Below are 13,288 nucleotides of genomic sequence, written 5' to 3'. Positions count from 1 at the left end.
CGTTTCCTCATAAGTGTCCACACTTCAATGCGACCTGCCTGATCGGATAGTGATCGGATATATTCCGTGGTCAAAGAAGCTGCCATATTTCATTTCCTATAAATTCTTCACAATAAAGAATCCTTTTATTTTTGCCGCTTACTTTTCCTCCCAGCAGCCCTAGAAGACATGTCTTATTGAAGAATAGCTGCCAACAAAGCTCCGCTAATTGGATGATAAACTGATTTTCCTATAAATTCTTCCCAGTAAAACCTTTGGCATTTAAAAAATTGTTTTTTCGAAGCATCAAAATCAGGAAATGTTGGGTTTTAATCAGCAGTAACTTAACACGACTCTGGTCTCAGCTGGGCTCCAGCCCCAGTGTTCCCTACTCTCTTCCCTTCGCTCTCCTCGAGAGAGGAACTCCCATGTTGGGGGGGAGATGATGGAGAACTACGTATGCAAAATCATCTGGATTGTGCCCACAATGCGAGCTAGGCCACCTCGGCATGCGGTCTGACTCACACATATGGAAAGTCAAGAGGACAGATGGTTAGCATTCATCAAGAAGATACCTGTCGTTGGATAACAGCTCTAGCCGTGAGGTAGGAGAGCCCATGTCGTAGGAGCCATGACTGGTGACCAGACAGGCTGCAGAGCCCTCCGGACACGATTTGTCTGGTTGGTCTGAGACAAGAAGAGGAAGGATATGAGAAGATAGAAGATGGGGGGGGGGGGGGGGGGGGTTTGTATGTAATAGGAAAACTATATTGCCACTAGCAGTGTTGCTCAATTATTGGCCTAGGCATGACATCACAGCTATCACAGCATAACTTGATGGCTTTCTTTGCTTAGAAATGTTAAAAAATGATCAGTATTGGTCAGCAGGTATCTTTACTGCAAACTGTTTTATAAAAAATGTAAAGGAAAAGGCTCTTTCATAAGGGAATGGTCAAGCTCAAAATGTTGAAATAAAAAACAAGCACTTATAGACATAAATAGACGGCAAGTTTTTACTCTCAAATGACTGAATAAGTGCCAAATGTATTAAGAATAAAAGGCAGGGATGCGCTGTGCAAAAAGACATTTCAATTTCAGTTGACTGTGACAAAAGTTTCACTCTCTTCTTCTATGGGGACTCTTTTTTTTACAACTTAAAAAATAAAATGCATGCATTCGTCCATCGGCCTCTCCACCCTCCCTCAAGGTACTGACTGAGACTCCGGCAGATGTTGATGTAGAAGTCGATGGTGTCGTCACCGTCGTCCACCAGATAGCCGTCGTTCACTCGGATCAGGGGGCTGAGGTCGTGCTTCTTACCGTCAGAGTCGAACACGTAGCAGGGCACCTGGACACAGAGGCGGTAGTGTCACAAGTGCAGTGCTGACATCGCAATCCACAGAGGAAAGCGGAGGGTTCATGGCGGAAGGTATTTACATATGCTATTAAAAGACACTCTTGCAAAACAGATATGAAATACCACATCGGATCTTTGTGTGGATGGTAAAATGACATCATGTTTATGTCCATGGCTCTGTACAGCATTGTGCAGGTCTGTAGCATTACATCTGACAGATAGTTGGTAATTGTCACTAAATGTGACCACATGCAATAAAAAAAGTTTTTAGAGGGCTTTTTAACCTCCAAGCTATTCCATTAGATTCATGTTATCGGATTCTTAATAATAATATTAATAATAGTTTTTTGGTGGGGGATCTGTTGCTCAAAAAGTAAGTTTAATCCATTTCACACATTCTCTCAATTATTCCACGTTGAGCTCACATTAACGGCCTCATCGTGACGACATGTGACATGTCCTCTGCACTGCTGCAACCGCCCTCACAAGGGCGCGAGGGCGGCTTTTCATTTCCCTTTAAACCCCTCTCTGCCTCATGGTTTCTCACGTATCACACCTCGACAGGCAGCAGTTCCTTTCTTACACGTCAAAAACCTTCCCGTCAGCCGGTCACATGTTCCACCACGTACCTCTTTGTGTGGCTTGAATTTATCTTTCTTGCAGGCGGTGAAGGTCCTCCACTCGAAGTAATGCACACACTGGGAGACGGCGACAAACTCCGGGGTCCCCTGCGGCACACGAACACAGGGAGCGTGAGTAATACGGGTAGTTTCATGTTGATAAAAGGTGACTAACACATTAAAGTGCTGTGCAACAAGCAGCAGTAATTCAAACACACAGGCGAACAAAGGAAAGGTTTAGCATGGGGGGCAAATGTGTCAGTGTCTCTGTTACAACACAGAATAAACAGGACTTATTTTGTTCATGTTAAAAAGAATGTATTTTAAACATTTATGTACTATGTTTTACTCCCCACATGCACAGTTGAGTGCACAACCACAGTCTGCTGCGGTGGTCAAAGGTTCAGCGCTTGCTCAAGAGCACAGAGAGGAAAGGTTGGAGTGTTTTTCAGTCTCGCTCCTCATCCACATTTTATCAAGCTCCTGATCCTGAGAGTCAAAGCAGCAACTTGTCCTGTTACAGGTCAATGTCTTACTTTTCATGTCACAAGGCACATTTTGACACTAGTTTAGTGATTTTTGGTGTTGTGTGAATTAGTGCTGGGTGGTATACCGGTTCATCCGGTATACCGGTATTAATTTCCCGTACGATATGAATTTTTCATATACCGTCATACCGGAGCACAGTCTATCAACAACTGTCAATCTTCAGCAGGTGGCAAAATACATTGTTCGCCGCGGCTTGCGTCACAGTCGGAGCTAGTTCTATTAACTGTATTGAGAGGGACCCTTGATCATGGTTCTAACTTTATAACACAACAATGAATAACCCACAACTAACGCTATTTAACAGGGCAAAACACCACGACACAACAGTTTGTGACACAGAAACAATTTGTAACACTAATAATTGTACATTTATATAATTTCACCGCCGAACTGCATGCTGGGTACAGCTCACTCGCCTGCTAGCGCAACAGTCTGCTAACAGCCGGGAGAGGCTCATCACATGCACAACGTTACATTAAAGAACAGAACAGATTGATGCAGGATGAACATAGACAGACCGGAGATGCACCGACAGAGTTTGACACATATGCAACGCTGATTACGTTTAATATGTGTGGCATTTGTAATAGATGTACGTTGGTACGTAGAGGGTGATAAGACGCTGTAACGGGAGGGACTTAGGACCCAGGGGAATGTAGGTGAAGGAAAGCGGAAGAGACGGAAGACACGCCACACGACGCCACACGAACAGCTGTTCACCGCTCGTCACGATCCTGCAGACCAGAGATTCTCAACTGGTGGGTCGCCGCGGACCTGTTTTCAGTGGGTTGCGGGCCTTTGCCTTATGCAGCGCACTCATTCACGCTCCTTTCCAGCATTTACGGCACTTGTTAAGGCGCTTGTTAAGCGGTGCAGGAAAAACGCCGACCAATGCGTTGTAAATCACGTCACGTGATGCAGTTTAGCCAATCAAATAAGGGTATTCTGAAACGTTTCCTTACTCTAGTGAGATGTACCCACACCGTGACACAGGGAGGAGAGACAAGGAAAGACATCATAGAGCAGATCTCATGAAAATGTATGTGTGAAAGTCAAATATCTCTGGTCGATTTTAACAATTGAAATTGCTGAAAAGACCGCATTCCTAAACGAGTGCTGCGAAAACATTGAAATAAAAGTGTTTCTCTTCCGCACACTTGGCCTTATGGTGAGGTGTATGCATTTGAAAATAATACCGTGATATACCGTGGTACCGCCAAAGTTATGCAAAATACCGTGATATACATTTTTGGTCATATCGCACAGCACTAGTGTGAATGTTTTTTTGCTGAAGTGGGTAAAAAGAAATACATATTTATGACAAACTGTGAATTTTGAGCGACCTGAATCAGTTTTATTTGCTTATCATTGTCCAAACTAAAAGGATGACGGTTATGTTTTAAAAGGTACACTTTACAGTTTTTGACCTTAGTATCGCTCAGGAGCGACGGTTTTACACGTCAGTACCCATTTTGCTTGTTCTCGTGACGTGACACACATTTCTTCTCATATATTCCTCTGATCTGCAGGTGGTTATACGGCACCAAGAAATGCAGCAACAAAGAAATAATGTAAAGAGAAGTTCTCTGTTGTCAAAAACTAAATAAAGGGCGTATAACATCATTTGAAAAGAGAAGTGAACCGCTACAAAAAAAAGATACATAATATCAAATTCTTACCAAGATCTTACGAGAGAAAAAGAGTTGCATTGAGCAAGAGACAAAGAAAACAGTTTTACACTATCCAAGTCAATTGAAGAATTATAGATTTACTACATATTCTACACATAGAGAACCTAAAAACAAGCTCTTTAAATGTTGGTAGCAAAAAATAAATTGTGTCTTTAAGTGAAAAAATTATAATTCATAAGCTGTCCACTCTTGAGGCTGATTATAAGCACAGATAACTTCTTCTTCTTCTTTTCAGAAGTAGATGACTTTGTAAAAAGTTTTTTTTTAAAAAGGCACTTTCATTTCTCCACTTCACACTTTGTGAGCAGAAAATATGCGCTGATCGTCTTCTTCTACTGCGCTTTGTGACTCGATACAGGAAGCGGGGCATGTTAATGTCAACCCACCTCTCAGCCACCCCTGAAACCGCAGACACACACACACACACACACACACTGTTGACTCAAACGAGCAGAAATACGTAGCAGCTGACTGTCATTGTCCTACATTATTTCCCTCTCAACAGATTCTCTTCCTTTCGTGGCAGCTGGCAGCAGACAGTTGCTCCTGTTACATTTCAATAAATGTCATTTTAGCTTTTTTTAGATTTATCTCAGTGAAAGAAAAGACCAATTTTATTTTCAGCTCGACGAAATACGAGTCGAATAAAAGCTCAAAAACATCCGGAGGGGTTTAATCTTCGTTTCAGTCAGCTGGGCGTCTCTCAAATTTTGTTATACTGTGCTGCATACACAGAATTAGAAACAACAAAGCACTTTAACATTTCCTCAATATTGCACAACGATGTTCATGGTGTCTAAAAAGTTAAATGTCATTATATCAAGAAATATGTTTTCATGAGCGTAACCATTTGGATTACCGACATGTAGTTTATCCAGTAAATCAAAACAACGCCACCAATCTCATTATCATTAATAATATTAACTGCCACTGAGTGACAAGTTAAGGGCCTTGCTCAAGGGCGCCTCGAAGGTGGTAATGAGCGAGGGGGCAAGCGCTGCTCTATCACTTTGCCCCAGTCAGATTTATCACTAATCATACCGTTAACCTTCCGGTAGCTTAAACACAAGCACAAATCATCCCTATAAAATAAGGGGGGCGTGAGTCTTACCAGGGTTTTCCCGCACTGGAAGCTGATGCTGGTCTGAATGTTGTTGCCGCTCCCCGGACATTGTTCTGTGCTGTTGTAATCCAGCACCGTGCCAGACAGCGTCCGCAGGGACAGCTCACCTGCACATTCAGAGACGAGAGAAACAGTCAATGACCGGCCGTTGAGCCTTTAGTTTGTACAATAGATATGCAGAATGTCTAATCACCTTTGAATTAAATCCAGTTTCTTCGCAGTTATTACAACACAGAAAGGGTGGAAAGACTGACTTTTGGAATACGGCGGAGAGACGGTGGTGGACAAAATACATACATTTGTGTATGACAATTGTAGCTTTCTTTCTCCTTTACTTCTTTCCAGCCTTGTCTTTCTGTTGTATGCTTCACCACCCATGGATTATCAAACAGATTATGTAGAGCTACACAGAGACTTCCTGTACCTAACAGTTGTTGTTATTGCAATAAAAAGATTATAACAACATTTATCTAATGATATTTTAAGAATCAAAACAGTAAAAACACTCAGTCTGTGGTTTCCCTGTATGTTACTGTAGCAGACAGTCTGGCAGAATAATGGCTTCACCCACCAACCCCTTCTGACCCACACACGACATAAACCTCGGTAGCATAATATCCCGACTCTGCTGCCAGTACAGAGTCGTTATTTATCATCTGAATAGAACCAGACAGCAGTGGGAAATGTTCTTCATGTGAAGGAACATTTGGGGCGGTTAAATAAACGCACAGCGGGCCTCGGCCCGACGAAGCAGACCGGGATGTCTGTAAACGTGTTACCGAACGTAAAGCTCAAATATGCCTCTGTCGCGCCGTCGACGACCAGCAGATAATAATCAGTTTTCCTCCTTCCTGCAGGTCATTAAGCAGCCAAACATTTAGCCTGAACAGAAACTAATTTGACTTCATTAAAGCATTACAACTATAAATCCCCTTTGTAATGAGCCGTACGAGTGTGTCTGTCTGTGTCTAATCGATGACCTCATTCTCGTCCTCGTGTATATTTCAGCGTCTCCGTCGAATTTAAAATGTTACGAAGAAATACTAAAGCTCTCGTGGGTTTCATGAATCGCATTAGTGAGTCTGAGAGAAACTTTCATGAGCATTTGGAGTGTTTTTAGGTGTGTGTGTGTGTGCTCCCACTGATATGGCTGGACCGCTATCACAAACGGACCATGAAGGAATGTGACTGAACAACACGGTGACCTACTAACACCAAGCACTACTGTAGGCAGGACCGAAGCACTGCCCACGTCCCAGCCTGTTGCACTGCATCAACTTAACATATTTTGGCAGTATTATGACTAAGATAAGGAGTAAAGTATGCATGGTTTCACTGGGATTTCTCTGGGCATTTAGAGTAGATCAAGTTGAAACAATTACTCGATTAATTCATAAATTGATCGACTGAAATTTAATCTGCAGCCATTTCTTTACAATACTAATTTAAGTCAATTAACATGACAAAAATACATTTGTAGTTATAGCGATCAAATGTGAGACTGTGACACCGTTATCTCATGTGATAGTTAATTGATTCTCTCTTTTGGACTGTTGGTCAGACAAAACAAGCAATTTGAAGACGTCACCTTGGACTTTGTGATGGACTATTTTGTGATAAAAAACACACTTTTAATAGTGAAAATGTGGGAACAAATGCGATCCAATGTAAATGACGTGATCCTAAGTGGACTACATTACAGTCATTTAGCAGACGCTTTTATCTAAAGCGACTTACAATTCATATCCTATCACATTGCTACACCGTAGGCACAGCTACGGGAGCAATTTTGGGGTTAAGTGACTTGCAACTAGTGGAGCCGGAGCTCGAACCGCCGATCGAAGGACGGCCCTGCTCCCCACTTAGCCACAGTCGCCCCTACTACAGCCACTGATCGACACGAAAGAACGAACAACTAACTTTTTACAGGCACTTTTCATTCCAGTACATGTGGTGAGGAGAGCGTTTGTTACTCCAAAGATTGTGATTTGAGGAAGCAGAAAACCTACAAATATCAAAGTGTTAGAATGGACAATGTGTGGTTTTTGTGTCAAGTCAGCGTGAACAAAGCCAGAAGCAAACACAAGAACAGAGAGAGACAAAGACAGAGAAAGAGACAGAGAGAGAGAAAGAGACAGAGAGAGACAGAGAGAGACAGAGAGACAGACACAAAGAGAGAGAAAGAGACAAAGAGACAGAGAGACAGAGCACTGGTGAGTGAGTGAGCGCGACATTCGTGTCTATTTGTGTTTGAGAGTGTTTATGCTCGATGATGTGTTCCCGTGTCATGTGATAAGTCATCTGGCATGATTCAACTGCAACTCATCTGACCACACTGCTCCTTGTTGGCCCTTCTGTCACGTTCCCACTGTGTGATCTTCCTCTTGAAACACAACTAAAATCGTAATAAAATAAGTTGTGAAATACACTGTACAACGACGACATGACTCTGCAGTCTCCAGCTCTTTCTCAGCCTCAGAGAACAAGAGTCGGATGACACGCTCAGAGCTACCAGACACCGGTCTGTCACCGGGGGAAGGTCACGGCCTCAAACTGCAGGACAAGCCGTTGTTGTGGGTCTCTGAAATAACTCCGTCTGGCAGCCTGTCCTCTTTGGGAAAGGTCACGGGTCAAAATCAGAGACAGTGACGCAACTGGAATTGAGAATCAGCCCCAAACAATCACAGCAATGTCGGAATGTAAATAATCTTTGGGTAGGTGTTTGATATTAACAGTGGCTAAAGTGACATCAGCACGTGGTCTAATGTATTTACACAGTATGATCTGGGAGGTTGTGGCACCACTTCTGCAACAAAAGCCTTTAAAACCAGGTGAAAAGGAGATTCAGAAAAACAAGAATTCGGGAGGCATCCAATGAGCGCCAAGAGATGTAAGTCAGGACAGATCACAAAAGAAAGAAAAGATGTGTCATATTTCTGCCCGTCCACAAATTCATTCTTCAAAGAGTAATAAAAGAGTTCATGAGAGTTATAAAAAGCATCTCAAAAGGCATCACACGTGTCTGCAGCTCGTTGCGCCCCTGGGCTGACCAAACCTTTAATTTGTGGTTTTCAAAAACTGAGGGGCTGCATGTGACCCAGGGGTGGGAATATGTGGAGAGCAGAACTAAATGACTCTGATTGGAAACAATACACAAACAAGAGGGATTTCACGCTATCAAGGGAAGTTAGGGAGTTCCATTCCGACAGCAAAAACGACAAAAGATGAAGAGATATTTGAGGAGGAGAAATACAACAGATCTGAAGACAGATCAGTTAAAACCTGAAGCAGAGGTTCACTTTAAATAGATCAGGTGTCTTTCAGATTCAGATACAAAGCTGACATTTGTGTCAGTTGCAAAATAGTGGAAGAAAAAGTAGCTCCACAGTAATCTCCCAGACCCCAAAGTGACGTCCTCGAAACGCTCGTTTTGACCAAACAATAATGAAACAAAAACAATTCCTGGCATTTCAGAAGGTGGACACAGAAAATATTTAGGGATTTTTGCTCAAAGTAAAAAATAAATCACTGAAACAATATGAACAATTGTTTTAGAGTGACTCATCACTGCAGCTCTAAAAGTGAAAGGAAAACATGAAGTTTGTGAACTTGATTCTCTAATAACATTGGAGTTAACACATTAATTTAACAGCAACTAACAGTTATTTTAATTATTGAATTGTAATCAATCATCCCATCACAAGTTGATGTCATCAAATGTTTGATCAACAGTCCACAATCCAAATATATTCTATTGAAAATGATAAAAAAACAAAACAAAGAAGCAGTGATTGGAAGCAAATATTTAGCATTTTTATTTAATAAAAACTAAAACAATGAATTAGTTAACTTGTTGATTAATTGATTCAGCTCTACTAATCTCCCCGATATTATTACATTTAAACTGGTTTACAGGGAGGCAGGGGCAACACTGTTTATGTGCTTCCAAACAGAAGGCATGGCCTCAAATTAAGTTGAATCAATTCACGTCAGCGTGATTAAATAAAGATCAGGGCTGTCTCTGTTTACTGAAGGTCAGGTCTGATGAAGGAAATCACACTCTCATAGAGACACACAACGTTCACACAAACACTACCATTCAACCACTGAACAGGAGGAGGAACTACAACAGAAATTACACACTAGTTAAAACAACAACAATTAGAAAAATTGGCCCAGATCCATAATAACTAGTTTATCATTTTTTAATGTTTCATTTTTAAATTACAAACTGCATTGCTTTCTGTTCATACACACTGCAACCCAAACGGTCAGCATCCGGGGTCAACATAACTTTAATACCCGTCTCTGTTGTAGCTTAAAAGAGCTAGGTTAGCTGCCGGCTAGCTTTAGTTCAACTGTGCAGCTAAGTTGCTGATTGAGTAAATATAGTTCAGATCAATAAAGTTTCTGTAAATAACTCGAAGACGGTAGGAGCTTCTGCCGGACTCGCAGTGAGGGTTGCTCGTCCCTCGGGACAGAGATGCAGATCTTGCTGACGCACAACAGCAGCAGCAGCAGACTCATCAGCACAGATATCAGATCTGCTAATGTACTGATAAAGCTCTGAAAGACTGATGCATAAAGCATCACTTCACGCAGCATCATCAACAGCGGTTTGATGATGCTGCCTGTCACTACGAAAAGCAACAGTAGTGACACCTCCTCTCCTCAGACATACAGCAGACAACACAATAACTGTGCACCTACAATAACTAACCTCAAATTGCTGACCACTGTAAAAAAAAAAAATATCAAAGTTGTCAAACTAGAGCGCTTTATGGTTCAGTTAACATCCATGATCACAGACCTGATGCTACCAACATTAGCACTCCTAATTTCATTGTATTCTGTACAATAACAATAAAGGATATGTATTTCTATTTTTCCTATTTCTATCAAGCCAGATGATTCAAAACAAATGTCATGCTTCACACATAAACAGACTAAATGGCATATATGTGACCAAAGTGCCCAAACTGTGACCAAAACAACAATATATATATATATAAAAACACACAACAGCCCCTGAGATGTAGATCTGTTCCAGCAGTGTCACTAAAGAGCCGTGAAATGTTTTGTTGTGTGGTAGTCATAAGACACATGGGACGCATCACAGTCAAAGACCGGCTCACATGCACCTTTGCTACTCATAAACATTTTAACAGAGCAGTATAACGGGCTGAGTGCCCATTACACGAGGCAAGGTCCAACATGCTCAACACACGGCCCACATCATGTATCCTGCACAACAACACTGCAGCACACAAGGCTGCAATAGGTTATTATTATTATTGTACTCCCTTCTGTTGATCTCGCCTTTGAGGGTCTACAGGAAGAGCATTCCGAACTTCAATCAGCCGTCTCTGCTCACGAATTTGTACAGGTCTTTGTGTCGCCGTGTGCTTTCTAGAGTTTGTAATTGTGTGTGTGGGGGTGTGTGTGTGTGTGTGTGTGTGTGTGTGTGTGTGTGTGTGTGTGTGTGTGTGTGTGTGTGTGTTTAAGGAAAAGCATGCTGGCTGGCATCCTGCAAAAAATGCGACCAGATGCAGTAGGACATCCCAGTACTTTTTGGCATACTGCATTTGAGAAATTATTATTATGTTTCTCCATCATCCATTTATCCAGGAGACTGCCGTGATTCCACCACACCTAGCTAATACAGTGAGAGATGTCGGACGCAACTGCGAAACCTTCCCTGCCTCCCAGTGTACCCTCCCAGTGGGTTTTACTCACCGACAGACTGGTTTGCTTTGGTGGTGAGGTTCTGGGCGCAGACGGCGGTGCCGGGGCCACAGCTGGTTGACGGTGAAGACTCGCAGAGCTTTAGCGTGTAGCTCACGTTATTATCCTGGTCAATAGCCTCCCATTTAAAACTGCAACACAGGGAATACAAGAAATGAAGTTGAGAAGAATTAAGGAAAAACATTTAGGCAATGCACACACACACACACTCACACACACACACACACACACACACACACACACACACACACACACACACACACACACACACACACACACACACACACACACACACACACACACACACACACACACACACACACAAGGAACACATTGGGTCTCAGCCCTGCAGCTCCTGATCAATGCCAGTCTAAAGACTTTTTCTTTATTGTTGATTTACTGATTTAAAGAGCTGTCGATGGTAACTGAGGTGAGAGTGGAACCTATGAGTATTATGTAATTATTTTTTGATTAGTAAATTAATTGTTTAGTCTTAACAATTCTGAAAATAGAGAATGATGCAGATTCCAAACAGCAAATCTTCACATTTGAGAGGCTGTAGCAGCAATGCTTTGGCGTCATGTATCACTTCCGTGCTCCAATACTCAGTCTCATACAGTTCATTCTCCAAACTTTATTGATTCTTCTAAACATAAACAATAGCTGATTGGCAAAAAGTATATATGGATGAAAAATGTTTGTATAATCATCTAATCATTTGAGTCATTTTTCAAGCAAAAAAAATGACAAAATGATCTTGTTTCTGTGTTTTAAAGTTTCAGAACGCTGATCGAAATAAAAACCAGCAATCCGAAGACGTCACCTTGGGCTTTAGGATTTATTGTGAAGTTTTGTATTATTTTCTGACATTTTATATATTAAACAATTCATCAATAACGAAACAAATCTTTAGTTGTTTTCCCATGACTAATGTATCTTGTTTTTTAAGAGTGTTGAGTTTAAGTTGTGCTATAAATAAGCAAGCAGCTCAAACGCCTCTAAGTGAACCCCACGTATTAGCTCGTGAAGAGCACAGACATAATAACATGGCATGATCCCATATCAACTATTCTTGTGACCATTTCTTCAAAGGCCACCAAAACAAGGAAGTGACATTCAGCCAGCCTGACAGGTTACTGATCAGCCTTATTGCTGAGTCAATATTTGAGCAGCCTGCACAGAGCTCCAGTACAGGAGCCAGTCGCCCTCATTTAAACTGTGAAATAACTAACGTTACATTCTGTAGTGTTGCTCTCTCTCTTTGTCTGTAGTGTTGCTCTCTCTCTTTGCTAATTTAGCGTTAGCTTGTTACATGACAGTTTTCATGTAACGTTAGCCGTTAGCTACATATTAGCTTGATAAGAACAAAACGAACAACAGTGTAAGCTAACTGCTTTGGCTCGAGACCGTTTGAGTTTCGAGACTCATTTCCTTCAACAGTAAGTTTGGCTGCTGGGAACTTATCAAGCAGCACGTTTAGACAAACTAGACAGCTGCTATTGGGTTTGTTAGCTAGCTTACACCATTGAAAGCGGTTGCTGAATGTAATATTTTAAAAGTTGATATTGTCACTGAAATAAAGAGCCCGCTGGTTGTTTATAAGCCGCGTTTAACAGGAGACATTCGTATAATGAGGTCGTGTGAAACCGGGTGTAACATCGTCAATAAGCAAATAAATCACCAACTGATACATTTGTGAATTAAACCTAGCTTAACGACCTGTATAGCTACAGAAGAGCATGACACGCTGTAACGTTAACCGTAATTTGTTTTGTTTCTAGCTGCAGTGTTTCAGTCGGAGGTGTGATCGTTAGCTATGACCATAACGTTACCTGCAGAGGTCCCGGTACCACGGGCTGCTGCTGTCCTCCTCCGCTCCAGACCGGACCGACAAACACCCCAGACACGCCACTAACCAAAGAACCAGCTTCAGAGGCGAGAAACGGTTAGATTTACACATAAATAACATGTTTACAGCGGTGGATATTAGTCTGTGGCGCCTAAGACGACATGATACGGCAGTCTGTCTGCTGTGGAGCAAATCAGTAGGAAGTGAATGCACCACATGACAGGACATCACATGACTCTCATGATGCTGACTGATGCCGCCTTCACGGTCTGTGGGGAAACTGGGAATCTAAATCAGAATCACGTTTATTGAGAAGGAGGTTTGCGCCATACAGTCTATGGTTTTTACATACAAGCAGTGGTGGGACAAGTACTA

At 41.9% G+C, this 13,288-nt stretch overlaps 1 protein-coding gene across 1 annotated transcript in view; it reads right to left on the bottom strand.

Moving 5' to 3' along the window:
- igf2r (insulin-like growth factor 2 receptor) overlaps window positions 1-13,071 on the bottom strand; it is a 41,733-nt gene extending 28,662 nt beyond the window's left edge. Inside the window, exons 1-6 of the mRNA XM_079180782.1 lie at window positions 12,897-13,071; window positions 11,056-11,195; window positions 5,308-5,426; window positions 1,966-2,064; window positions 1,195-1,327; window positions 555-666 (exon numbers count right to left, since the gene is read on the bottom strand). Coding sequence (XP_079036908.1) covers window positions 555-666; window positions 1,195-1,327; window positions 1,966-2,064; window positions 5,308-5,426; window positions 11,056-11,195; window positions 12,897-13,033 — 740 coding nt within the window. The 5' untranslated portion in view covers window positions 13,034-13,071. The remainder of the gene's footprint in view (window positions 1-554; window positions 667-1,194; window positions 1,328-1,965; window positions 2,065-5,307; window positions 5,427-11,055; window positions 11,196-12,896) is intronic.
- Window positions 13,072-13,288: the final 217 nt, after the last annotated feature.

This window comes from Pholis gunnellus (assembly GCF_910591455.1).
Source record: "Pholis gunnellus genome assembly, chromosome: 19".
Lineage (NCBI taxonomy): Eukaryota > Metazoa > Chordata > Actinopteri > Perciformes > Pholidae > Pholis > Pholis gunnellus.
This window is presented reverse-complemented; position numbering and strand designations above follow the sequence as displayed.